The sequence below is a fragment of the Vanellus vanellus genome (genome assembly GCF_965231255.1).
Source record: "Vanellus vanellus genome assembly, chromosome: 1".
Lineage (NCBI taxonomy): Eukaryota > Metazoa > Chordata > Aves > Charadriiformes > Charadriidae > Vanellus > Vanellus vanellus.
The window spans coordinates 162,907,563-162,935,195 of NC_138905.1; the positions used below are offsets into that span (position 1 = coordinate 162,907,563).

At 38.0% G+C, this 27,633-nt stretch overlaps 1 protein-coding gene across 1 annotated transcript in view; it reads left to right on the top strand.

The window, feature by feature from the left end:
- The window catches only part of STK24 (serine/threonine kinase 24), a gene marked incomplete at its 5' end in the record, with an annotated part of 65,554 nt that overhangs the window by 36,909 nt on the left and 1,012 nt on the right, over window positions 1-27,633 (top strand). Inside the window, 8 exons of the mRNA XM_082488659.1 lie at window positions 5,465-5,521; window positions 8,413-8,521; window positions 8,637-8,794; window positions 15,097-15,282; window positions 15,533-15,678; window positions 17,914-18,037; window positions 19,291-19,359; window positions 25,884-26,020. Of these exons, the coding sequence (XP_082344785.1) occupies window positions 5,465-5,521; window positions 8,413-8,521; window positions 8,637-8,794; window positions 15,097-15,282; window positions 15,533-15,678; window positions 17,914-18,037; window positions 19,291-19,359; window positions 25,884-26,020 (986 nt within the window). The remainder of the gene's footprint in view (window positions 1-5,464; window positions 5,522-8,412; window positions 8,522-8,636; window positions 8,795-15,096; window positions 15,283-15,532; window positions 15,679-17,913; window positions 18,038-19,290; window positions 19,360-25,883; window positions 26,021-27,633) is intronic.

Here is a 27,633-nt window from a genome sequence, read left to right on the forward strand (position 1 = left end):
CTTTTTGAAGTCAGGAATCTAAGAATCAGTATGCAAGTATTTAAGAAGCTTCTGTTTGCTACAGCTGTCAAACTTCCTTAGGTGTTTTTATGTATGAAGCTAACAGAAGACAAATCTCCATGAGGGGTAGTAACAACCTGTAGCAGGAATGCAACTTAGAGAGGTTATCCTGTTGCATACATTGTGTATCTCAAGGTTCTTTTAGTCTGGTTTCTTATGCTGGAGAATCAGTATGAATATTCATACTAAATTGATACCAGTACTGAAATATAAGTCTCTTTTTCTGGCCCCTATTACTTTGACATATATACCAGATAACTGAATTTTTTATTGAATAAAATATCACACAGCATATAAATTTTGGAACTAGTTTGCTCTTTTCTCATTAGTTGAGGTTCTGTCTAAGGTATTCTGTTTTTCAATACTGTAGGTTCTTCTGCAAATCTAGTGATGGTAAAAATTTTCGTATATAGATCAACTTAAGCTAGTTCTTATTTTCATTAGCAAATTGTTGCATTATTTCAGTCAAGTATGTAGTTTCTAGCTTGTGATTGTTGATGTAAGTTAAAGTGCTTATAAATATAGATTCTAAGTGGAATTTGGAGATGGCTTATCTCCAGAACTAAACAAGCCTTTTGTACATATTTATAAATACTCTCTATTCTGTTTCTAAGTGTGTACCATAAATTTAAGGTGGGAAATTCTCTTTCTCGCAATAGGTGGGGGGGATTTTATTTCACTTAGAAACAAACACATGTTCACTGCTGTACTACTGTTTTCAAATTGCATTAGTTGACTTCCTTGGTTTAAGACTTTTAGTTAAATTCTAAATTACTATACAGGTCACTTGGTGCTCTTACTTCCAAGTCCTTCTAGTCCTTCTCTTTCGTAGCCCTGTGTTATATTTTCCTCTGCAACTTCTCCTTCCCTCAAGAAAGGCAATTTAGAAACATTTTCATCAATGCATACTGTGGCTTGATTGCTTTAGGTCAATCTCCCCTGTATAATATCAAGGTGCTGATAAATGTGTGAGTATGTTCTTGTAAAAATCCAAAACAATAACAAAAAAAAAACCACAACAAAACCAAAGATCTCTAAAGATTGGCTTTGTTTATTCAGATGTTTTATTAATTTTGTAAGGACTTATAAACAAACTTTCTAATCTTGATTACTTATTTCCATATACGTCTTCTGTAGTCTTCTGATTTCAGTTAAAATGTACTTCTGAGACTCTAGAGGAGTTTTTTGGTGGATGACTTTTTTTTCAGTTTATAGTCCTTGATTTTTACATATTAGGAGAAGTTCTTTACCTACTGTAAGTACTTATTTTACAAATACTTTCATGGTATAACAGTGACTTAATGAAGAATACTTCATTAGAGGTAAAGCTGCTGTTGTAAGGTTTTTGTGTCGTTCCAGAATTAAAATCAGAAGTCAGACCTCAAGAAGAACAAACTAGTTTGGAAAGGATTTATGGAAACTCTGTCTTCTTGTAACAGAGCTTCTTTTAGATTCCAAAGTCTTCCTTTCTTCAGTTTCATGGCATCAAAAGAAAAACACTTGTTCCTACTGTGAAAAGGGAAATGTCCCGTGTGCCCTCATTAATGTGCTCATCTATGTTTATAGAGAAATAATATTTCTAAATTTAGATTGATGACTCACCGCGGCTTCACTGTATTTGGAAGAAAATTCAATGCTGTGTTGTGACTGATGTGATGTGATGAAGAAAACTGGTCTTATTTCAGATCTTAAAATGGAGCACTGAATGTTTCTAGTCTCAGTATATAAGCATAGTATCTTCTTGAAAATATAAGTGATTATGTATAATATGTAATACTAATCTAGTCTATGGAAGAAAATTTAATGCTTGTGGTGTTCTGTTTGAGAGGAAAAGTGGTAAATATATACAGAAGAATGTGAGAAGTACAAACAAAAAAAAGAATTTGGGCAGCTTTAAAAAGAAAAGTGACAGTAGGTTTTAGGGAATGTGAAGCATGCCAGAGATACTCCGAAAGAAAGGAAAGGAGGCACGTTCCTCTGGTGATGCCTAAGTCGATTGACAGTAGTGCTCTACTTGCCTTGTGCTGTTGTTACTAGGCATAAAGTAAGTATATGTAGGTTACTGGCTCTAAGGTAGACTATGTGTCAAGCAATTCAATAAAACTCTTTCACCAAAAGCATTTATTTGCGTTTTTTGTTAAGCAATGTATGCAGATTTTCAATAAGAAAGCTAAAAAAAATTCCAGCAAGGATTAGTTAAAGGTGATAGTAAGATTCACTACAATAGTAATTACATCTGTTCAGATACTTCATATGAATGATGAAAACTTGGAAAAAAAAAAGTCCAGAACATTTGTGAAGTTGAGTAATATTTCTGTAGCAAGGGGAATTCCTTGCCAGGGAATTTAAAAATAATTTTGAATCTAGGGCTATGCATGTAGAGATACCATAATTGTAATAGATTGCTATTGGTTAGCTTCACACTGGGATACAGATACAGTGATGTGTGTGTTCCCTAACTTCATCTCCATACTTTACTTGTTTTAAAATACAGTATTACTGATTTTACTGGATCCATGGCTTTTATATTGTAAATTCAGACATTCAGCCTCAAGCAGTTGATGATACAAGTTTCAGGAGCAAAGACTGAGCAGACCAGGATAAGAATTGAAAAAGATAAATGATTTAAAAAGACTATTAATGTTGTAAATTGTAGTTGTGTAATTGTGTTACATTATTGTGCAACTATGTAATTAAAATAGTATTCTTAAATATTTTTTTTTAGTTTATTTTAGTTTAGTTTATTTTCTGCTACCTTTAATTTCTAATTTTCAGCTGGAGAATTTAGTAGTTGGTTTTATGGAGAATCTCTCTTTTGGGAAATTGTGTCTCATTTCAAGTTGTTAGCTTTTTAAATCCACGCAGCAATCAGGATGATAGAAAACAGAACATGCACCTCTTACTAACTTCTTGGGTGGTTGGTTGGTTTGTTTCTATTTTTGAGAGGATCAAGGGGTTCGCTTGCTCTACCTTGTTCCTTCCCACCCAGGCATTTCCATTGAAATAAAAAGTAGTGATACAGTTGTCAGGTTTGTGTTTAAATTACTATTAAAATTAAATGTAAATTTTGCAGGCGCAGAAAATTTGAATATTCAGGGAATGTCATACAATTTTAAAAGGTGTTATCAGACTGAAGCAAAATATGTATATAAAATTCTGATCAAGTTTAAGAAGATTTCTGAAGTTGAAATGACTTACTATAAGACACCTCTTGGAAGCATACTTGTTCTGGAACTGTTGGGACATGGAGCCTTGAAGGGACAGGCAATATCTGAGAAACTCTTAGTAGCAAAATAAGTATTTCTGTACTGTAAGGGACTCTGTCAGGATGAGCAGTGATTCTTAGAATATCTGTGGTGTCTGCAGAAAGTAAGCATTATCAAAATGATGTATGTAGATACTAAGATAGGTTATATTTTAAAATTACTTTTCTCCCTAAAAAATGTGTTCCATCTCTTTTAAAATATTTTTAACAAGACTGTTTGTCAAATAATGTTAGCTGACTCCTGAAGAAAGGTATCTAAATTTAGCTGGATCTGTGTATTAAAAATAGTGGATGATGAAGGAACTCTCATCAAGGATCTTGCCTAAAAATAGTACAATTTGTGTAACTGGAGGTAGGAAGGGAGGGCTGCGTGCATTTACCTACAGAAGGTGCATTCTGAGACCAGAGAGGGGACAGATGCAGATGGAGCTACAGCTCTAATAATGACTAAAAGGCATAAGTGAGTACTAGGGCTAAAATTTTCTAATCCATAAGGAGATTTAGAAAAAGTTATGTTCTGTAATACATTTATCACTTTTCTAAAAATTTTAATCCATCTTTATAGATGAGTATTTTGAGTCTTACCTGCCCTGGCTGTGAGCTGTTATTTTTACATTGGTTTTTTTTTTTCAGGATCAAGTAAATGAATATTGTTGCTATTTATGTGCTCTTTGCTCTTAGAGACCCCTATGTTTTTATGCCAGTAGTCTTGTGAATATTTGGTACATAGAGTTAAAACTAAGAAACCATAATGTAACTTGATAATCATAAAAAATAAAACAAAACCCACCATATGTTCGATATAGCAATTTCATTTGAATATATATCTGGTAGATTTGTGACCTTGCTTTAAAACATGTTTCAGGGCTGGTACTGCAAGGAAAAGGTGGACTAACTGCTTCGCTTGGTGTATTTGGGAATAAGATGCCGCAAACAGTGGAAAGAAATTATTTGGTCCAGTCTCTTTCTTAGTATAGTGTATTGTACACCATGTGTTGAATATTCCTATAATATGTATCAAGCTTTCCCTTGAGAATATAGTAGCTTGATTATTTTTTTGTTGTTGTTAGCTTTTATTTTACTATCTAAAGCTTGCAAACTGCTATCGTCATCTTAAATAATCTTTATTACTAGCTTGCTTCATCTTTCTTGAACACAGTTGTCCAAAATTCCATATCGTATATCAGATGCGCAAGCATTAGTGCAGAAGACTTACTGGTATTCTTCCTTAGGTCAGAGACAGGTGATTGTTCAAGAAAATGAAACAACACAGAGATGCAAAGAATAAATTTTAAATTAAATTCAATCCAGACAGGAGTCAGGCTTATTAAAGAAAATATTTTTGAGTAGCTGTACACATAAAGATAATCAACAAAATCAAGACGTTTTTTCTAATGAAAGGGAATATATTTTATTTAATGTAATTATTATTTGGTATTATGAATGTCTGTAATCAGAGTTATAAAATGTAAGTTTATTCTCCTTGGCTTTCATTTAGTGGCCCCTGTCTGTCTCTCTCTTGTTTCAGAAGATACTTTTGCAAAATGTACTAAGTAGTGTGGTAAGATTAAGTAGGTTGGTGGCTTTTGGGAGTTAATAAACTGGTGAACTTAGGCTCAGAATACTCGTCCAGTTCTAGTCGGTATAAAGGCAAGAGGTTTCCTTCTGCTACTTGACTGTTTGGTTGGGATTAAAGAGAAGTTTCTTTTTTCCTGGATGCTGCCTGTATTCTAGTAGTATTAGTATCAATACAAAAAAGAGGTACCATGAAATGAGCTTGAGTGTGACACCAATTATTTGGAAGTAATGAACTTCTAATGTCTGTGCTCTTGCCCATTGGTAAATGTGAACTAGCTTTCCTCTTGTTAATTTAGAGGAACAGAATTAAACTTGCTTGAACACACACAATTGTGTAAATAGCTTGTGACAGACTAAATTAATTTCTTATCAGATGGGACTAAAAATAATGTATCTTGAAATATAATCCAAAGATATTTTGGAGGAACAGCTAAACGTGAGTGGTGTTTCAAAACTGTAGATTCTTTCTTCAGCAAAAAGAATGGAACAAGTCCCACTAACTTAACTGATTATTTTTTTTTTAAAACTTAATACTTTTGTGTGTTTGTTTTTGTTTTGCAGGATACAAAATTATGGATAATAATGGAGTATCTGGGTGGAGGCTCTGCCCTTGATCTAGTAAGTAGATTATGTATGATTTTTGTTATGTGATTATTTTCCTATCTTATAATTCTGGAAACTATAATATGTCATTTGGCTATGACAATGTTTGGTTCCAGTAAAGGAGAAAAAGTATTTGTCAATGCCAGGAAAAAGTTATTTTCCATGAGGCAAGACTGATTATTTGTATAGATGGAAGGGAACTAAGCAACATAATATTGGAAACAGGATATAAACATCTTGGAATGCTAATCTTCAGTCAGCCAGAGAGCACTAGTGGCTGAAAATAGGGTTTTTTTCTGTCTGTTAAATCTGCCACCACAACTCCTCCTAGTGTATACATTGTAAGGTATCTTCCCCACCATCACCATCTTCAGACAAACAAAACTTTCCCTGTTTGAAGTCTTGCTGGTGTCTAAATAGACAGAAACACAATTTAGGCTGGTATTAAAAAATATATTTCAAAGAAATTGGAGGAGCTGTGGACTGCCTTGAGGGTAGAGATGCCTTACAGTGAGACCTGGGCAATCACCAACCATATGAAATTTAACCAGTGCAAGTGCCACATTCTGCACCTGGGACAGAGTACCTGGTTTTTAATCATAATTCAGAAGGTTCAATGCAGATTATGGTTTCTGTGACAGGAACCAAACAAAATCGCACACCATCTTATATTTATTGTGGATTTTAAAAATACTATTCTAGAAATAAAAATGGATGTTTTAAGTATGTGAAAATTGTCATACCACTTGAGACAGAATGTCTCTGTAGCATAGTTTCCTGTTCTCAGCTGGGGCAACTAATAAATGCCTGAGGAAAGAGCAAAAGGAAAAAGGCCAGTGTAGAGGGATTCTGTTGCTCACATCCATAAGACAGGATGGGGTAGTAAATCTGGGCTTCCTGCAGTTGTGCTGCCATATTTTAATTGCAATTACCTTTTGGAACCTATTTATACCTTAAGCTTCCACATCCTGTTAGAAGGAGATCTGTGGCTGTGTAGAAATTTATAATGTTCATTATAAAGATATGCTGAAAAAAGTTTGTTTATTGTCGTGATAGTTTTTTCCTGACAGAAGAGCAATTACAAACTGGGTTTGCTTTTATAAATTAATTACTACTTTCTTTGTGTTTCAAAATAGTATAAAAAAGCAGAAAGAAAACAGATGTTATCATATTTTCTTGTCTTTTTTTTTTAATCACACACATTTCACTTGTGATGACTACATGTTTATTCCCCGAGCTTGTTGCCTAAAAATAGTACAAAGTCTTTGGTCACATCTTAAAATGTTATTGAAGAAATTGTGCCACAGAATTGAAATCATCATGTAAGTGTATATTAATCACCTTGTGTGTGCTTCATTAATTTTCCCTTTACATTCTGCTGCATGATTTCCTAGTTCTACCATGCACATTACGGTTCTCAATTGGAATCAGGTAGGACAACTGGCACACTTTAGTATGTATCCATACTCGAGGCAAGACTGAATGGGAACCTTGAATTCCATGTTCAAAGTGTATATGTGTCATATTAGCCTGGTGTTTTCTGTACTTGAATATGCACTGGCTTTTTTTAAAATCACGCCTCACAAGAGAAAGTACATTTAATGCAATTACGTTGTTCAACTTTGAGTATAATTTAGGTTTTTGGTTGAGGTACAAACGCTAATATTCTCAGTCTTAGTCTGTTTTCACTAACTTCCTCCTCGCTAAGGTGAGCTAACATCTGACAAAAGAGCTTTTGGCCCGTTAGATGTGCTGTATCGTGTTGCCAAGCCTCTCACTGGGGCTTGCAGCCTAGCTAGAGCAAAGCCTTGAGAATGACTCAATGAGTTTCAGGGAGTGGCAATATCGTGTCTTATCAAAGCCAAAGAAAAGCAAAGCAGATTGTAAGTAAAGCTACAAAGGTAAAACAAATATGTTGTCTGCATTACACAAAATCTTACTTCTATTTCTACCTATTAGCTGAGGATTTGAGGCATATAATATTTTAAATTTTATCTGAAATGCTTTCTCATAGAGTGAAGCTTCAGAGATGTAACTTTTTGATTGTGTTTCAGTGACTGCTATTGTGGAATAACCTAGAATACTGGAGTATTTCCTGTATTAATTATTGTCCACAAAGTTTCAGAGTCTCTCTTGTAATGCTCTTATTGGTTAAGAAGCCTCTCTAGGTAGTGACCTTTCCTTTGTCCCTTTAGATTAAATGGCGTATTCATTTTTAGAATTTCTGTCAGATGTAGAGAGCTCTGAGATCTTCTACCACTGCTGTTTCTTCTCGTAAGAATTAAAATTACTTGGAACTTTAAATTCTAACAGTTTGCAGATTTATAGTTCAGTTTTATATGAAAAAAGTTAACTTTTTTTAATATGCAATGCTCTGTTGGCCTAGCAGTTTGAATTGTGTTTTAGAGTGCTTCACAAAATCCCATGCAGTGTATATTAATAGGAGATGTGATTGATGTGGTACCTTATATGACTTAGTTTCTTTCTTGGACTTTGAGATTTGGGTCCATATAGTTCCTGTGGAGTTGCACATCTAAGTTCAACGTAATGTTAATAATCAAATTATGGTGTAGATGCTTTTCAAAGGCAAATGACCTGACCCCAAAGCAATAACTTGAAACTGTGTCTTTATGGAGCCTTTAACAAACTTACAAAAGTGTTCTAGAAAAATGAAGTATTTCTTTGCCTGTTGTTCATAAGGCCACTTAGTTTAGAACTTTGTATTTTTTTTAAAGAATATTCTGGATTGTATCTCATGAAGTTAGCAAATTGGAAGTTTTGAGGTGTGCCAGAAGGAATAATTTCTTTTTTATAGTCACACTGTTATTTCTGTTCTCTGTGTTTCTCCTTTTATATGTATATATGTATACACACATACTTACATAAAAAAAATATTTGTCTCCTAGTTAGAACCTGGCTCACTCGATGAAACACAGATTGCCACAATACTGAGGGAGATACTAAAAGGACTTGATTACTTGCATTCAGAAAAGAAAATCCACAGAGATATTAAAGGTAAATTGGTTTTGATTTTTATTGTAATAATATTAGAAGAGCTCATGCAGTATAAATGAACACCCTCACAGTGTTGAGTATCTTAATTTCCACTCTTTATTCTTCTTTATTCCAGCTGCTAATGTATTGCTATCTGAACAAGGAGAAGTAAAACTAGCAGATTTTGGAGTAGCAGGACAACTAACAGATACACAGATAAAGAGGAATACCTTTGTGGGAACACCGTTTTGGATGGCACCTGAAGTAATAAAGCAATCGGCATATGATTCGAAGGTAAGGTATTTCAAGGCATTAGCCAAAGTCCCTTCCTTTTTAAACTTGAATTGTGTAGGTTGGTCTTCAGAATGTAGCTAATAACTTTGGCTGTATGTAGATGGATACGTTAGCAGCTAAAAGCTGTTGACAAGGAAAGAAACTTTCCTAATTTGTATTTAAACCTTAAGTTTCCTAGTGTATAAAGCCCATCCAGATGGCAAGAAATATTACAATATTGACAAGTATATCCTGTCACCTTTTATCCCATTCTATTGATGAGTAGAAGAGAGCAAATATATACAAAATGGTAGTGTGCTTCCACTTGTATTAAGAACAAAAATTGTCAGCCACACTGTTGAAGAATACAGATTTGGTAAGTGTGAAAGTGTTGTTTGAAAGTGCTGTTATTCATCTGTGGAAGAACGTGCTGCATAGGTCTATGCTACTCTCTGGCCATGTTCTTTTATGCCATGCAGGGACGGTTTAATGTTTAATATAAAATTTACTTATTTGTAGATACTTACATTACACAGGATTTTAATTTAGCAGAGCGGTACAACAGCGTACTGAAATTGCAACACAAGCACAATGTGTCAATTGTAATACACAGTTGGATCACAATAGAAATGTGATTCCCATTACTGGTCTCCATATGCTCACCAGCATGGCACTGGGTGTCCCCAGTTGCCAGGAAGGAATACGTGCATTGAAGCCAGCTCAAGCCCATTGCTCTTTTCAGTGTTCATTTTGTTGGTTACTCAGTTTTTGTACTTCTATTAGGCTAAGCTACATATACACCTCCTTGTTGCCTTTCCCCCATGCTGGTCTGGCTAGCTCAGTAAGATGTTGCTTTACTGATTATATCAGGGAAGGCTGTTTGTACAACCCGATGACTCACTGGTGCAGCTGTATATCTGAAATAAAGGTCACCCTTGAGTCCCACTTGTGTTAAGATCAGCTTACTTTATGATAATTAGCAGTCATTCCTTATGGTCTTCCCTGAACTCATCTTTCTTGCGCATCTCCTCTCATCGCTTGTAGGGATTTGTTGATTAGTCACATCTCCATGCAATGAGACAGGTTAGCATGTTTCTTTCTACCCTCATCCATGTAAGGACTTGCCAATACTGACTCTGGCCTAGATTGTTTGTAGTATTACTTGCTTCCCTATTTGATATCTTTCTGTAGAGACGCTATTTAAAAATAACTGGCAGAGCTCTATAGAACCTCTAGAAGCTTAAATGACCCCAAATTCCCAATTTGAAGAGTGAATAAACCATTTTTGATATGGATGCTGTTTTTGGTTTGTTTTGGGGCATTGGCGGTTGGGTTTTTTTTGAGGTTTGGCTTCTGGGAATGATTTTCACTTGAACAGAGCATGATTCAGTCCTCAGGTTTGGAATTCCAGCTGTTTTGGTCTACAATGTGATGTGGTCATGAAAAGGTCTTGGATACTCGATAGTCTTATGCATATGTGAGAACACAGATATCCAAAGCTACCCTCATTTTCCTTCCATAAGCTGGCCATGCTTGAGAGGTTGTTAAGCAGGACTGTCCACTTCATAGCATGCTCCTAGTGAGGTACAAGCAATTTTCATTCTGTAGTTCCTGTGTTATCCAGTTTTGTTCTTTGTGGGGACTGAGGCAAAAGAAGGGGTAAGTGTGGTACTACTAATAGGCCATAAGCCATGAGAGGAATAAGCAGCTGCAGCACTGTTTTGGCAGATGATGAAGTTATGTGAAGCAACTCCCTAGATAAGGAGGTGCTGCTCACAAGGAGGAGAGTTTCCCTTTTCAGTGGGAACATGATCTTTTAGAGTACACGATGGTGTAAACAAGTAAAGTAGAAAATTACTGGCCTTGGTAGAAAAGTATATAAAGAGCACGCTCACCTTAATAAAGCTGATTTCGATCCTGCATATCGGAGTCTGTGTCTTTCAATCTGCCACAGTTCTTTGCCTTGTTGAATCCTCTTACTTCTCCACATGCTGATGGGGTTCCCGATAAAAGCTTGAAAGTGCTCTGTAACACCACCTTGGGCACAGTTCATCTGCATTTTTCCTCATTCATTATATGCCCCACACCAACAGTTAAATTGTTTATTGCTCCTTTTCTGATTGTATTGATATCCTTGCCCCTACTGACTGTTGAAATAGCACAACTGTGAAAGACAAAGCAAAATTTAAGTTATGACATAAAACTACAAACCAGGCTAAAGGAAGGCAGAGGCATACTGAGGTCTAACACTGCTAGTTATTTCTATAAAGCTTAAGGTCTCCTGTTGATTCAGCATTACAATCACTTGTCTAGATATTATGGGAAGTTGGTGGATTTCCTGACCATGGCTTACACTATATTATCAACATAATGAATGCAAGTATATTGATTTCCACTTTAAGCAGTTTTGGATATTAAGATATAGTTACACCTCCCCGAATTCAGATGTGCTTCTAAGTTAACCATTCTTTCAAACACAGATTTCAGAATTGAAGAGACAAACTTCTGGGCAATTTCCTTGTGTGAATACCTTAAAATGCTTTTGGGTAAAACAGCGTATCTTTTGTCTTTGCATTACTTTAACTTGAATGTTAAAATATTATAAGGTCTCCTAAGATTGTGTAAAAGTAATGAATACTTAACATAAGATGTTGATTATGAGTATAGTCTTTATTCTTTTTTCCCCAAATGCACGTTATGGGAATGTATGTATATAATATCCTTTATCTTTTGTTAAGGTAGAGAAGCAAGTTTTTTTAATAGATTAAAAAAAAGTAATTTTTGAAAAGTGCTGTTTTAATTCCGGATTTGACAAATGCATACATTTTGTGTATTTTTCTTTTAAGATATGTGAAACTTAACAATGTCAAACCAAGTCCCAATTTATGTTCCCAATACTGTGCTCTCAAGATCATGTGAGGCTTTTTGGACTATTTTATGCATATGTGAGCTGTGTATTCCATAACTGCCATATGGAATTTGCCGATCCCGTTCTTGCTTTATTCAGTCCCATTCCCAAACTGGTTTGTGTCCTTAAGACATTCTTATTATTCTTCCTCAGACCATATATTGCAAGGTATATTTGCAAGACATTCCAACACTTGTCTTTATTGCCTAAAAAATAATCAAGGTATGTGATTTTTGACATAGATACTAAAACTTCAACAGCTTCTATCAGACTTTTGTATATAATAATTCAGACTGATATATTTGAGAACATAGGATTTCCGGATAGCTTGTGTGAGAGAGTAAGCTGCCTAAAACATCTGCATTTTGGTGTGGTCAGTAGCTAATCTGAGAGGCATACTTGATAGTAAAAATGTCAACTTTCTCTTTCTTTTTCCTTTGTAGTTATTTAAAAAGTCAAAGTAATGCATGGGGGTAACAGTTTCTTTAGCAACTAGATTTTATGAGCCATGATATAGGGAAAAATAGTGAAATGTCAAAACATGATTGTAATAGTTATATTAAAGCTACCACCTGTTTTTTATACTTTTTTTGTTTGTTTGTTTTTATCTTTTCCCATACCATTTATTTCCTTCTCTCCAAGCTATTTGTTCCTTGATATAATGTCCTCATAAGATCTTTCTCTTCTTTCTATTTTGTTACTTTGGCAATAGTTCTTACTTCTTCCTCCTGTTTTGACTCCTTTCTTTATCTGAACGTCAGCATCTTTTCTTATCTGCTTCACTTTTCCCATATCTAGTTCTCTGTCCTTTCTACTCTGTAACTTCTAATAGAAAACTAAATACTTAATTTTAAAATTGCACTTAGCCTGTTTTCTTTGACGTGCAAGAGCTTCAAAGTCAGACTAAATTTTACTCATTACAATGGAAGAGGAAAGGCTTATGGCAGTACTGCAGTAAATAGTAGTTACCAGTGATTTGCTGACTCTCATCTGAACTTGGAAGAATAATTTATGTTCAAGATTTGAAACTGTAAAAATCATAACATGGTAAAACTTGGTGATGGTATAGTGTCATCACTTCTTAAGGTCATGCTTCTCCCTCCTCATTTGGAGGACTGATTTGTGCCTGTTCTGGGGTTTCATTGTCACAGACAAGTGCATCCTAGAAATGCCTAGTTGGATACACATGTAATCGGTGCTCGCATCCCTGTTTTGAGATCCTTGCTTATCTATGAAAGGAGAGGTTACACTTCCAGAGGAATTTAGGAGTTTTATTCCTGATGATTCCATCAGGAATGGGCTTCCAAAACCCATCTTGGACTACAAAGAGTTCAGTGTGCAGTGGTGTTTTTTGGAGTTTTTCATTCATTTTTTGTGGAGGGAGGTCACTAGCAGTATAAAGTTATAAATATATGAGGAAAAAAAGTATTTATATATACGTGTGTGCGCATGTGGATATCTATGCACACATGTACATATACATTTTATTTTTATGCTTATATATACACATGCTCCATCTGTGACTGAAAGTCTGGCAGAAGGTCTGCCCATTTATATGGCTTTAACACATTCCTTTTGAGAAACTGAAATTCAGAATAAATTTGAAATAATAATGCTCAGTTGTTAACATGAAGACTCATCTTCGCAGGTGTAATTTTTCTTTCAAGACCAAGGAAAGCTTTCGTGCTAGAGGGAACTTACAATTATACTCAGACTTGAGGATAGCTTAGCTGATAATGCTGTTATTAAGATAAATGAAACTCAGAGCTCATATACTTACGTAATCCTCTGTACTCGGTGTGAGATGGCAGTTCTGTAACATGGGTTAACCAAACGTTTCATAAATTTGATGGTATGCTAATTGGCTCAGTTTTTTTTTTTTTTCCCATACTTAACTTGCAAAACGAAGTAACCAAGCTCTTAACAACAGAATACTGTCCGAACAAGGAAGACGGAGCTTGGTTTTAGTCATGCACTGTAGCTATGGTAGTAGTATGGATACATACATTGCAGCTGTCAGCCTGTAGTCCTGTGTGAGTTAGTAAAAGATAACGTAGCACACCAAATGAGCAGAGACAAATGGATTAGAGGGACACTTAGTAGGGACAGCAATGATAAATGAAATCTCTGCTTTATCCAGTACCTGGAAATAGATCTGTTTACAGCGTAGCAAAGTTCCAAATGCTCTGTTTGGGAGTAAAACCAAACAGCTCACTTCAGATCTTTCCTGTTTCCTGAGAATAAGTCTTTATCCTGCTTTCACTTCAAAAGAAACAGGAGAAACAAAACATAAATATTTTTAATTGATATCTTGTCCTTTGGAACAGACGTTTCTGTGAAATTTTTTTTTCACCTTTCTGAGGGATTTGTTCATCCATTCTTTTGACTTTTAGGCCTGTTATTTCAGCAGAACATAGAGAATTATGATGTATTGCTTCACATTTCTTCAGACAGATTTGGCAATAGGATTTGGATCCAGGGAGGCAGTGTTCCCTAGAAAGAGTAGCATGTTTTGATGATGAAAACCTTTGAAACAAATATATTTAAATAATCTTCCCCCAAAACCCAATATGTGTATTGTGGCATCCAGTAACAATGTGAATCCAACTCATCAGTGAAATTAAATGGTAGTGGATCTAGCACCCGTCTCTGCTGCATTACCTGATTTGTCCCTCTAACTTGGTAGTGAGCTTTTGGATCTGCATTTTGTATAGGCATGACTTGTCTAAGTTTGATTTAGGTTAGGCCTTCTTGGTCTACAAGACATGGCTCGCAGGAGACGGTCTACAAAGCAAATCAGGTAGAAAAGTGCTGTCAATATTTTAGGAGCTACTTGGACCTAATACTTAACTGGTTGAGATCTTGGGCTGAAAAAGTTGAATAATACTGTTCTAGACTACATTTCTTTAGTCTCTGAATAAGAATGATATACAAGATGATGTTAAACCCCAGGAAAAATATATTCTACGGTATTAAATTTCTGATGGTTGTACTAGCTGATGCTTGTTGAGGAAAAATCTTGTGCTTGTTGTAACATTTTCCTTTATGCCAATATTTGAGTCTTGCCCATATTTACATAGTGTACTTGAATAAGGTGCATAAGATGCTAGTTTATAACAACTCTGCTATTACTGTTTTAAAATATTTGTGTTTCAAGATCAGTTATAGCTTCTAGTGTAATAGTATTGACTTCAAACATTTTTAAAACTATACAGCATAAAGCAGTTCTACTTAGAGTAGAACAACCAAGGAAATATGTGTACTTTATTTTATGTGGTTAACCACAAACCAGACCATGTTAACAAAAAAAATTTACATATAAATGATTTAGAGTAAAGGTTTAAAATCTACCTTTGCAAGCAGCACTGTTTTTTCTCTTTCTCCAACCTAATCTTAACAGCATTGTTTCTTACAGGCAGATATCTGGTCATTAGGCATAACAGCCATAGAACTTGCAAAAGGAGAGCCACCTCATTCAGAATTACATCCAATGAAGGTTTTGTTCCTCATTCCTAAGAACAATCCACCAACACTGGAAGGAAACTTCAGTAAATCCCTCAAAGAATTTGTTGAGGCCTGCTTAAACAAGGACCCAAGCTTTGTGAGTTTCATCTCTCTGTCAATGTATAGTAGAGAACTTGACTGGTTTACACGAATTACATTAGTAAGTGAAGTTGATCTTTTCTAATATGGGGCAACATATTTGCCAGCATATTTTATTATTTTTTTTTTATATACTGTATACATTTAAAATCTCATTTGTATCAAGACTAGACTGAAGTCTGGATCTTTTTATAGTGAGTCACTTAACACAATCCAATGCAGTAAAAAAAATCTTTTTTTTTTTTAAGAGACCTACTGCAAAAGAGCTCTTAAAACACAAATTTATTTTACGAAACTCAAAGAAAACCTCCTACCTGACTGACCTTATTGATAGACACAAGAGATGGAAGTCTGAACAAAGTCATGACGACTCCAGTTCTGATGACTCAGATACGTAAGTTTGATGAGTTTGTAAAATATCCTTTGTAATTATAGGAGCCAAGTAGTTATTTTTAGCACATGTATTCCTGTGGTTTGTTATTTACAGTTTTTCAGCTTAGCAGCCTTGGTAAACTAATGAAATCTTGATTTCAGTGTTGCAAGGGATTTCATGCAAATAACAGTCACCGAGAACAATTCTTCTGGCCCATTCTACCCTACCTTCTCTTTTATGTAGGGTCTAGGGTCCAGGGTCCTTCCTAGATGTAAGGCTAACTGTTACTCTTGTCATGCAAGCAGAAGGTGGGCTTCACCCTGCATGGCCAGGTAGTAATGTGCACATGCACTGTGCTGTTTGTGCACCTGGCTGCCTAAGGAGGGAAGTTGTCTCCTTGGTGGCGGGTTGTCCTTCATTTTGGCTATCATCTGAGTAAACAGACAGAAGCATATAATTGCATATAAGAGAGGGCTAGTGGGCAATGCTTCTGTGATAATGGGGTTTTGGAGTACAAACCATATTACCTAGTTTTTTTTATGAGAGGGTTTTGTGTGGGTTTTTTTTTTCCTAACCTTCCAGGAAGGCTGGGCCATTACATCATGATAGTCATGAAATGCCAAATTATTTATTGAAAAAAGAAGTTTTTACAAAACTTCCAGATTTCTTTCCTTTCCAATTTTTACTTCTCTCCATCAAATTTTGATGGAGCTGTTCAGTAGGTTCATGAGTTGGTTTCCTTAGGAAACCAAGTTACAAATGGTTATGACTCAACAAAAACATTAACTTTGTTAGTCTAAAAGTAATTTTGAAAATAGTGACTATCATCAGATTACACGCTTTTGAAAATCAAGTTAAGGGACTGCCACAATGTATTCACAAATGGATTAAATTCTTCATAATAAAGAAAACACAACTATTTTCTGCAATTCCATTCTGTGTGCTAATGGCAAGCATCAGGCTGGTTATGATTTCATAGCTGCCATTGCAGCTATGTATTTGTCCTACATTATTAATGGTTTCATGCCTTCCAGTGATCACAGTTTCAGCTCCAAACCAGCACTGATTTGGAAGGTAAATTACTAGTTCTAAAACTGGTCTGAGATCTAACTGAACTTTGAGGTTACAGTTCACTGTTCCTGTGGAATATCAGACCAGCTTTGATAGCTTGGCATAGGAAAATAATGGAACTAGAATGGTTATTCAGTGCTTGTGAGACAATTTAACTTTATGCCTAAGCCTGCTTTCCCCTCATCCTCCACAGCAGCCCTTGTGTTAGATGTAATAAAAGGGTGAGTTGATTTGGCATGCTGGAATGCTAACTTTCCAAATGGATAAATATTTTCCTGTTGGATCAACTTGCTAAAGCTAATGTATTCAAGGAAGGTAGACCTGCCTCTTTCAGTGACAGCCAGTTCTGCGTGACTTCAAGCAGAAATCTTGGAGAATTTTTTTACACTTATCACATGCTTTTTGACTTGGTAGGCTGTGCTACATACCTTTTGTAAAATGGCCAATAGATGTCCTCTTAAACTGGTGGTTTTCTTGCAAATCACTCTTAATTCACAGATGAGAAAGAAATAAACTTAGGGAAGGATATTTATGGCAGTGAGAGGAGACACGTAATGCAGTGACTGATTAGTGTCAGTAGAAATATTTTTGTTCTTGTAACTTAGCAGGAGTTATAGAAAAATTTACTATGCCATCTACAGAAAATGAGGCAAAAGATTGATTTATGGTGATTGAGTTTGTTAAAGCCATGCTCTAGCTCTACTTTTTTAGCCATTTTTTTGAAGTGGTAAATTTAACTTGCTAATGGGCTGGGGGTGAACTGTCTTCTTCAAAGGTATTCTAAGCCAGCGTCTTAGCTGTTTTTCTAGGCAAAGTGAATTAAGTCTTCTAATTTTTTCCCCTTCCCTAATGAATTGAGGTACTCTGCTAAAGCCAGTTTTCAGATAGCTATAAGCCACTTCATGTTACTTGTTTATGTAACTTTGGAAAATGTTTTCAATCTCTAATGCCTCTCTTTTTGAAGTTAATTCAACATTTAGTGATGAACCTTGGTTTCATTTTTTTTAATTTCCCCAAAAGATAAATTGCATTACTTTTCATACTTGTCTTTATACTTATTGGCTTGCACAATAGAATCCTGATTTTGGTCTTGACTGTAGATTTTGTTTAGCATGTGTATTGAATAAGCACAGACAATAAAGTGTAGGTAATAAAACTACTTCTTTTTTTTTCCCTGCCTTGAAGTGAACCAGATGGCCAGGCTTCAGGTGGGAGTGATTCAGGAGAGTGGATCTTTACAATAAGAGAAAAAGACCCCAAGCATCTAGAGAATGGAGCAGCCCAGCCTTTGGAGTTGCAAAGAAATAAGGTGCCCCAAATATTGATTGTATTATACAAGGAGATAATGCTTGCTTTAATAATATAGTGGGGTGATTTTTATTTTATACCATTTAAGGCATTTAAATTGTAAAATTTTCAGAACTTTTGCAAAAAAATGGATATTCCACAGTTGCCTTTCACAAAACTTTTTGAGTAAGTCTTGAAGTCTTAGAGGAATGACTGAGGGAACTGGGGTTGTTTAGGCTGGAGAAGAGGAGGCTGAGGGGAGACCTTATTGCTCTCTACAACTACCTGAAAGGAGGTTGTAGAGAGGTGGGGGCTGACCTCTTCTCCCTGGTGACAAGTGGTAGGATGGGAGGAAATGGGTTCAAGTTATGCCAGGCGAGGTTTAGATTGGATATTAGGAAAAAATTGTTCACTGAAAGGGTTATTAAACATTGGAATAGGCTGCCCAGGGAGGTGGTGGATTTGCCATCCCTGGAGGTGTTTAAAAAAAGGGTACACGTGGTACTTTGGGACATGGTTTAGAACTGGTTTTGTCAGGTTAGGTTAATGGTTGGACTTGATGATCTTAAAGGTCCCTTCCAACCTCAAAAATTCTATGATTCTATTCTGTAAATGTGTCCTTTTTCTGTAGTTCATGAAATATGTCCCAAAATATTTTGTAGTGAAATGTTACCACTGGAGGAAGACCAGGCAATATTTTATTTTCAAAGTCTTCCTTCTGTAAAGTAAACTTAAACCTGTACAGTACGAAGCTAGGCTGTGGTGTTGGGGAAGGCATTCTGTAGCAAAGAATAGAATGTGCATGTGCCCAAGAAAACCTCAACCAGAATAGGGGAAGTCTGGGAGCTGCTGCATCCTATTTTCTGAATCATGTGTGGCTGGTGGTTGCTACCCTGGCTCTGCAAATTTTCTGTGTATGCTCTTATCAGAATTGGAGAAATATAACAAAAATACTGTATCATGTGGGAGGAACCTCGTAAATATCAGCATGTCTATGATTTAGTACATGCTCAGTAGGGTTGGGGGAAGAGTGTAATATTGAGCTTGCATGAATTTGAGGTGCCGCAGCCTCAAATTTTAATTCAGCCTCCATTTTCCACAGTGCTTTGGAATAATGTGTTGTAGAACTTTTTACATATTTGTATATACATAGACACAGATTTTTTCTTAAAGTATGGTATGTTGGAACTGTTTTTTTCTTTAACTAGAAACAGAATGCAATGAGGATGCTTTTTTTCAGAAATAAAATTGGTCAGAACTTTGTTTTCTTTAAAGGAAAAGGATATCCCAAAGAGGCCTCTATCCCAATGCCTGTCTACAGTTATATCCCCTTTATTTGCAGAGGTAAGTTATTGCTTTAAAACTTAGCAGTTCCAGGATTTATGTCTCTGAAAAATATGATGAATGATACCTAAGGTTTCTACAACCCACTTGGAACTTGATGTGTTATAGTTTTAGCTGTACCCTGTGCTTTCCTGCGTGTCTGCTTTTGAGATCTTTGTTTTGCTTCTAACAATTCTTCATATGCATGGTAGCAACATCAACCATGCTAGCCTAAAGCAATGAACATAAAAAACCAAAAAGGTATGTAAATGTTTGGATTGCAGCATTCCATTTTTTTGACATTGCTTTAGCTCTTCATCTGCCATTTTATCTGTTACAAATTTAATTCTTCAGTGTTCCAAGATATGGCTGTGGACCAGATCAGCAAGAAATGAACTTTTGAATTTCAGTGTTGAAAACTCTGTTTTGTTCCCATTATGAATTTTGTATTTTTTATATTTTTTTTTCCAAATACTTAAAAACAACTTAAAGTCTGGGGAAACCAGATAGTTATCATAGAATCACAGAATTTTCAGAGTTGGAAGGGACCTCTAGAGATCATTTAGTCCAATTCCCCTGCTAAAGCAGGATTGCCTAGAGCACATTACTCAGGACTGCATCCAGGCGGGTCTTGAAAATCTCCAGAGAAGGGGACTCCACAACCTCCCTGGGCAGCTCTGTCACCCTCACCGTAAAGAAGTGTTTCCGTGTATTTGAACGGAACTTCCTGTGTTCTAACTTGTGCCCATTGCCCCTCGTCCTGTCACTGGGAACCATTGAAAAGAGCCTGGCTCCATCCTCCTTCAACCCACCCTTGAGATACTTGTACGCCATAATAAGGTCTCCCCTCAGCCTTCTCTTCTCCAGGCTAAAGAGTCCCAGCTCTCTCAGCCTTTCCTCATAAGGCAGATGCTCCAATCCCTCAGTCATCTTAGTTGCCCTTCGCTGGACTCGCTCCAGCAGTTCCCTGTCCCTCTTGAACTGGGGAGCACAAAACTGGACACAGTATTCCAGTTGTGGCCTCACCAGTGCAGAGTAGAGGGGGAGAATGACCTCTCTTGACCTACTGGCCACACTCTTCCTTATGCAGCCCAGGATTCCATTGGCCTTTTTGGCCACAAGGGCACATTGCTGGGCCATGGATAATTTACTGTCTACCACAACCCCCGGATCCTTCTCCGAGCTACTTCCCAGCGGGTCCGCCCCTAACCTATACTGGTGCCTAGCATTCTTCCTCCCCAGGTGCAGGACCTTGCACTTGCTTTTGTTGAACCTCATGAGGTTCTTCTCTGCCCAGCTCTCCAGCCTGTCCAGGTCACGCTGGATGGTAGCACGGTCCTCTGGGGTGTCAGCCATCCTACCCAGCTTGATATCATCAGCAAACTTGCTGAGGATACACTCTGTCCCCTCATCCAGGTCATTAATGAATATATTAAACAAAATTGGACCAAGTATTGACCCCTGGGGGACACCACTGGTTACAGGCCTCCAATTAGACTCTGTGCCGCTGATCACAACCCTCTGAGTTCTGTCCCGCAGCCAACTCTCAGTCCACCTCACTGTCACCTCATCTAGCCCATACTTCCTCAGCTTCCTAATGAGGATGTCGTGGGAGACAGTGTCAAAAGCCTTGCTAAAGTCAAGGTAGATGACATCCACAACTCTCCCCTCATCCAGCCAACCAGTTATAACATCATAGAAAGCTATCAGATTGGTCAAGCACGATTTACCCTTGGTAAATCCATGTTGACCACTTCCAATAACTTCCTGTTCCTCAACGTGTTTGGAGATGACATCCAGAATGAGTCGCTCCATTACCTTCCCAGGGACAGAGGTGAGACTAACTGGTCTGTAGTTCCCTGGGTCTTCCTTCTTGCCTTTTTTGAAGATCGGAGTGATGTCAGCCTTCCTCCAGTCCTCAGGCACCTCTCCTGTTCTCCAGGACCTTTCAAAGACAATGGAGAGTGGTCTAGCAATAACATCCGCCAGCTCTCTCAGCACTCGTGGATGCATGCCATCAGGGCCCATGGACTTGTGAATGTCCAGCTTGGCCAAGTGGTCTCTGACACAGTCCTCAACTGAGGGAAAATCTTCCTCTCTCCAGACCTTCCCCTTTGCCTTCAGAGTATGGGATTCATGAGGGACAGCTTTATCAGTGAAGACCGAAGAAAAGAAGGCATTCAGTAACTCTGCCTTCTCTGTGTCTTCCACCACTAGGGCACCTGTCTCATTCACCAGTGGGCCTACATTTTCCCTAGTCCTCCTTTTTCTATCCTCAAAGAACCTTTTCTTATTGTCTTTAACTGCAGTGGCCAAGCTGAGTTCTGATTGAGCTTTGGCCCTTCTCATTTTCCCCCTACATAGCTTTGTTATATCTTGATAGTCAATGAAGATGTGATTATTTTAAAAAGTTGATAGAACTCTAAGAAACAAAAACTGCCGCCTTGTCTTAGCTTTGATATGAAAATCTTTTTATTTAAATAATGATTTCAACCATTGTAACTGTTATAGAAACAAAGTTAGAGACATTGTTGTAATAAAAGGATGTTGTCTTAATTATGTTCTAATGAATAAAGTCCTGCTTCAGAGGATTATCATAGAATTTTGCATGCTGCTCATTAAGAATATTGAGTGCAGTAAAGCCATTAAAATCAGTTGCTGTGTCATTCTTGCCTTTCTTGCTTCCCATTTTCATTTTCAAGGCCATTCTTTTAATTGCCACTTGCTGATCCCTATGGCTGTATGACTCCCCTAGCACTGCTACAGCAACACAAATATTTTTCACTTCAGTCCTATTAAGATTGCCATTTGCTTTTCTCTCTGTACCACGTAGAGGTTACAGAAAAATTTTTCCTCGCACGCTTGTTTGTTGTATCTTTTCATGTTATGGGAGAAGATTGTTGGTCTGGTGTCTGTCATTTCGTTCATACTTTAGACTCCTTATCCAAGCAACTTCTTGTGGATAGCCATAACTTTTCCAAACTGTTCCAGAATCTCATTGCAGGGTTTCCTTTTTCTTATGGGCATGGCTACGGTCCCTGCTGTCTGGAGGAAGCCTTATGTTACACTTTCAATGTTCCATTTGTTTACCATTCAAACCACAGATATCTGCACCTTCAGGAATTATTGCTAGCTAAATTAGTGAGTTACTCCATGGAACTCCTCCAAAAAGAACAAAGCTGGCCATAAAGAGCTTTTTGTCATTATGAAGACTTCCAAAGCTTTTGGCACAGAAAGCAGGTGTAAAAAACAACTGCTGTCCCCAGATAATCTTAGAAGGGAAGATTGTGCTCTGCATCCTTCTTCAGTTGAACTCTAGTAAGGCTTAGGAGCCTTGGCTGAAGAGGCTTGCTCAGCTATGGGGCCCTGCCATTCTGTGTTGCTGGTGGTAGTCTGAAGCTTGATGCTCTTCAGCAAAGCAATTAAAAGAACAAACAAACCAAACACCCAACCCCAAACAAAACAACCCCCCCAAAAAACCAGAAAACAAAACACACCCTGAAAACAAATAAAGTTGTCATGCTTGTCAGTTATTTGTGATCTTCAGTTACCAGCAACCACCCTGATGTGGTTTCTTTCTCCTTATCAGAGGCCACTGCCTGAGTACCTCATGCAGCCACTCACTCTGGGTTCGGTTTTGAAGGCAGGAGATCTGGAGGTGTCCTTTGTTGTAATGTTCCCACTGTTGTCTACTTCTATCATCTTATCCTCAAGCTGTGACTTCCCACTTTAGCCTAAGAAAGGGTTAGTTGGTTAGTTATTACTGGGTAAAGAAAAGACATTTGTATCTTCCAGTTGCCTCTGCTTTGTATGTAAGATCTCACTCTTGAGCATCCTGGATGTAATGAAAAGAGAATACAAGCAGCAGCCGAAGAAGAGTGCAGAAGCCTTCCTGCTGCTGTGGTTGTACCACTGCTGTGGTTGTATCATCTCAGCTGTTGTCCGCACACACAGTCCTCTTGAATTTCTTTGGTTGAGACCTGAGTTACTCTCAGGAGGGTGCCCTAACATACCTATAAGCCATCGTTAAATGTGGAATTAGAACAATGATTATTTCCTCTGGAGTGAGTCCAGAGGAGGGCCACAAGGATGATCAGAGGGCTGGTGCACCTCTCCTAGGAAGACAGGCTGAGAGAGTTGGGTTTGTTCAGCCTGGAGAAAAGAAGGCTGCATGGAGACATATAGCAGCCTTACAGTACTTAAAGGGGGGCTACAGAAAGGGTGGGGAGGGGTTCTTTATCAGGGAGTGTAGCAATAGGATGAGGGGTAACGTTTTTAAACTGAAAGAGGGTAGATTTAGATTAGATATTAGGAAGAAATTCTCTACTCTGAGGGTGGTGAGGCACTGGAACAGGTTGCCCAGAGAAGTTGTGGAGGCCCCATCCCTGGAAGTGTTCAAGGGCAGGTTGGATGGGGCTTTGAGCAACGTGGTCTAGTGGGAGGTGTCCCTGGCCATGGCAGAGGGGTTGGAACTAGATGGTCTTTAAGGCCCCTTCAAACTCTAACCATTCTGTGATTCCTTTATGTTTTCCCTTGCAAGACTCAGATTCCTTTTTAAAGAGAAGCCTTTCCTCAATGCTGATGGCAACTCTTGAGCTGTAGTTCCTGACACTTGTTGAAAGTCCACTTCAGAAAGTCTTGAAAGGCAGTTTTAGTGCTTGATCTCTGTCTTCAGAACTTCAGAACTTCACTGCCGCTTTTTTCCCTCTGGAATGTCTTGTACTGCACTGAACTCAAATCGTCTCGATCTATTAATTCTGCTTTCTGGGCATCATGCTTATTCCATGTGATAATCCCCTGTGCTATACTTAAGTAGGGCCATATACTTAAGTGTATGCATGCCCACGTTATATCCCAGAAGGTGGCACGAACTTTCCATTTGTTCAAGCTAAGCTTTCTTCATTGTTCGTAGTAAAGGCAGACTGGCTATAGGTCCAGCATTCAGAGATGACTCTTAAATTAATTGAATAGTTTGTAGAGAAATACATAGAAAAATATTTCACTGTTCTTCAGTTCTGTGTAAACAGCTCAAACTCTTTGGTCTAAAGCACTGGTAAGCCCAGTCAGCTTCTAACTGGAGTGGTTTTTTCACCAGCGTGTGTGTTGGTTTTTTTTCCTGTGAAATTACTTTGATTCCGTCCTTCTTAAGAGGATGATGCAAAGCAGCTCTTGACAACAGTTGTAGTGATACATGTGGAGAGAAACTTGTAAATGCAAACATCCACCTTTCTGGGGAAAGTCCAGTCCCTGAAAAAAGGCCATGGCTTCATTCACCCTTTACTACTAGTAATATGACACATTTCTTTAAGGAAGCCCAGACCCTGCTAAGATTTTTGAATGTTCTTTAGTGAGTTCTGAGAAAGAAAGCATTTTCTAAGCTGTACTCAGCATGTTATAACAGCTCCTACATAAAGCAAAGCGCTGAGACCTTCCTTCTGAGCCCTCAGGTCCTGCCTAAGCATTGTATCATTCACTTCAGGGGGGTGATGAGAGAGTGCTCTGTTGATAGACTTAACAGGGTGAAAATAGTTTCTAACAGTGCTTGCACAAGTGCACCTGTACTGTATACGCATAAGCTATAGGTGTACAAGTATGTATACTAAGTGAGTAAGTATAAGCAGTGCATCTTGAAACTGAACAGCTACAGGTAAATAGTTTGTCTTTGCCATCCTGGGCTGCATCAGAAGCAGCGTGGTGAGCAGGTCAAAGGAGGTGATTCTGCCCCTCTACTCCACTCTCGTGAGACCCCACCTGGAGTACTGCATCCAGCTCTGGAGTCCCCAACAGAAGGAGGACATGGACCTGCTGGAGCATGTCCAGAGGAGGGCCACGAGGATAATCCAAGGGCTAGAGCACCTCTCCTATGAGGAGAGGCTGAAAGAGTTGGGGCTGTTCAGCCTGGAGAAGAGAAGGCTCCGGGGAGATCTTATTGCGGCCTTCCAGTACGTAAAGGGGGCCTACAGGAGAGCTGGGGAAGGACTTTTTACAAGGGTATGTAGTGATAGGATGAGCGGGAGTGGCTTTAAACTGGAAGAGGGCAGGTTCAGACTGAACATTAGGAAGAAGTTTTTCCCTTTGAGGGTGGTAAGGCACTGGAACAGGTTGCCCAGAGAGGTTGTTGAGGCCCCATCCTTGGAGATATTCAAGGCCCGGCTGGATGTGGCCTTGGGCAAGGTGGTCTAGTGGGAGGTGTCCCTGCCTATGGCAGGGGGGTTGGAACTCGATGATCTTCAAGGTCCTTTCCAACCTAAACCATTCTATGATTCTATGATCTTTCTTGGAATACTTTGTTGTAATCTTTGAATGTGAGCACACCAAAAAGGATATGTGAATGATTGAAGACTTGTGAAGATGAATGACATCCTGATAACTACTGCAAAGAATAACTTCAGGATGAAAAAATTCTTCAGGATGCGAGGGTATAGAATGAAAGTCAAATCCTGATGTTGTGAACACTGGCAGTCACTTCCTAATAAGCCATTGTATTGTTTATATTAATGAGATGTTAATAAATATTTCTATATCTCTTCCTGTTTTTCTTTCAGTTGAAAGAGAAGAGTGAAGTGTGTGGTGGTAACACAGATTCCATAGAAGAACTGAGAAAGGCTATTTATTTAGCTGAAGAGGCTTGTCCAGGCATTGCAGATAATATGGTGTCACACCTTGTGCAGAGGCTTGAGAGGTAAGGAAACTATTTCACTAAGAGTTACAGAAAATTGTAGATGTAGTTCTACAAATGTTTGACTAGTGTTAAATTGAAAGAATTAATTTCTATTTATAATAGAGGAAAAAAACACCTGTGCTTACAGTTGTCTTTGCTTAGTAGAAAAAAACCTAATTGTGTCAGCAGTTCTAGCTTCAGGTGATAGCCCATATGTACGTTCATCCTGTTGGTGTGCATATTGTGTGCCAAATGAGACTGGACAGCCTTTTCCCTTTTCAGTTCCTATAGAGCACATTCACGCTTTCTTAGTGTCTGGGTGTATGTTGCAGAGGATGTCCCGTGTCACTCTTAATTTCTTTTACCCAGTTTGATAAATGGATTGTTCAGTTAGTTTGTGTTTCTTTCAGTCACATAGTAAGTGGTTCCTTGTTCATTCGTTAAAGACAGTCTGTGTGGCCTCTTGGTGGCACCTCCAAAACCCACATTTTGTATTACTTCAAAAGGCTAAATTTCATAAGACATTTTCTAACTGCCTGGGTTAGGAATATATTCTTAACAAATACTCAGTTTGCTGTTCTTTGAAGTACTACGCAAGCAAAGATCAAGGGTATCAATTTCAGAATTACTGCTTGAAGAGGCCTCAAATGCCAACTTGAATCCAGGAGTCCACAGTGAATCTACCCTGTCCAGGTTGGATTGCTTGGTACTAGAAAAAGCTCATGGCAGTGATTAATCATGGACTGCTACCTTAGAAAAGATCACTCCGAGCAGGTGTGTCCCTTATACTGTCTCTAACCGCAGCTTGGTAAAGTTTAAGAATTCACACTTCTGAAGTTAAAGCAGAGGATTGCCAGGCTGACACTTTGTCATTCAGTAAAAATCAATGCCAAGAAATCTGCAAGCAGTCACGTTTCTTGCTTTCTGGGCTGTTAAGCATGAAGCCCAGTCAGCATCTCTAGTGCTAAAAGGTCACTCCTTGGTGCCAGATGTCCTGATTCTCCTTTTAGTTGTTCCTGGCAGGCTTGAAAGAGTTTCTGGAGCTTCCATCTCAGTTTCTGTTAAGGGTTCCAAAACTGACCCCAGTCTTTCATCAGCCCAATATTTCAGTGTCAGGTTCCTGTCGGCCTGGTACAGGGCCTTCCTGGAGATGAGAACCTCAAAGACTTTTAATGCTGCAACTAAAGCTGAAAATGACCACGTGGAGACAGGCTTTCCACTGGGCACTTCTGTGGATGTTGGAGATGATCTTACTTGTTCCTGTCATGACAGCAAGTCATCATTTTAGTCCTACGAGATAAGATTTCAGAACCCTTTATATACCTGTTTAGCATTTTGTTTTCCTTCTGTTCTGCTTCTTTGGACTGTTGCTGTTTCTCTCATTCGTAATGATGTCTTACTGTAACAGCAGAGGAAGGCACTTCATTTTCTTTGGAGGAGAGAAAGAAATATTCACAGGGAATGCTTGTTGATGGGTCACATCTGGGTGAACTTTCTCTTATTCCAGGGATGATATTCAGCTAGGGTGTGATCATGACTAGCACTCCTTCCAGAAAGTGAGTGAAAGAAATAAATGGAAGGATCTGCCCCCCTCAAAAGGAGTTTGAACCATTCCATAGCTCAGTAGGTATCCC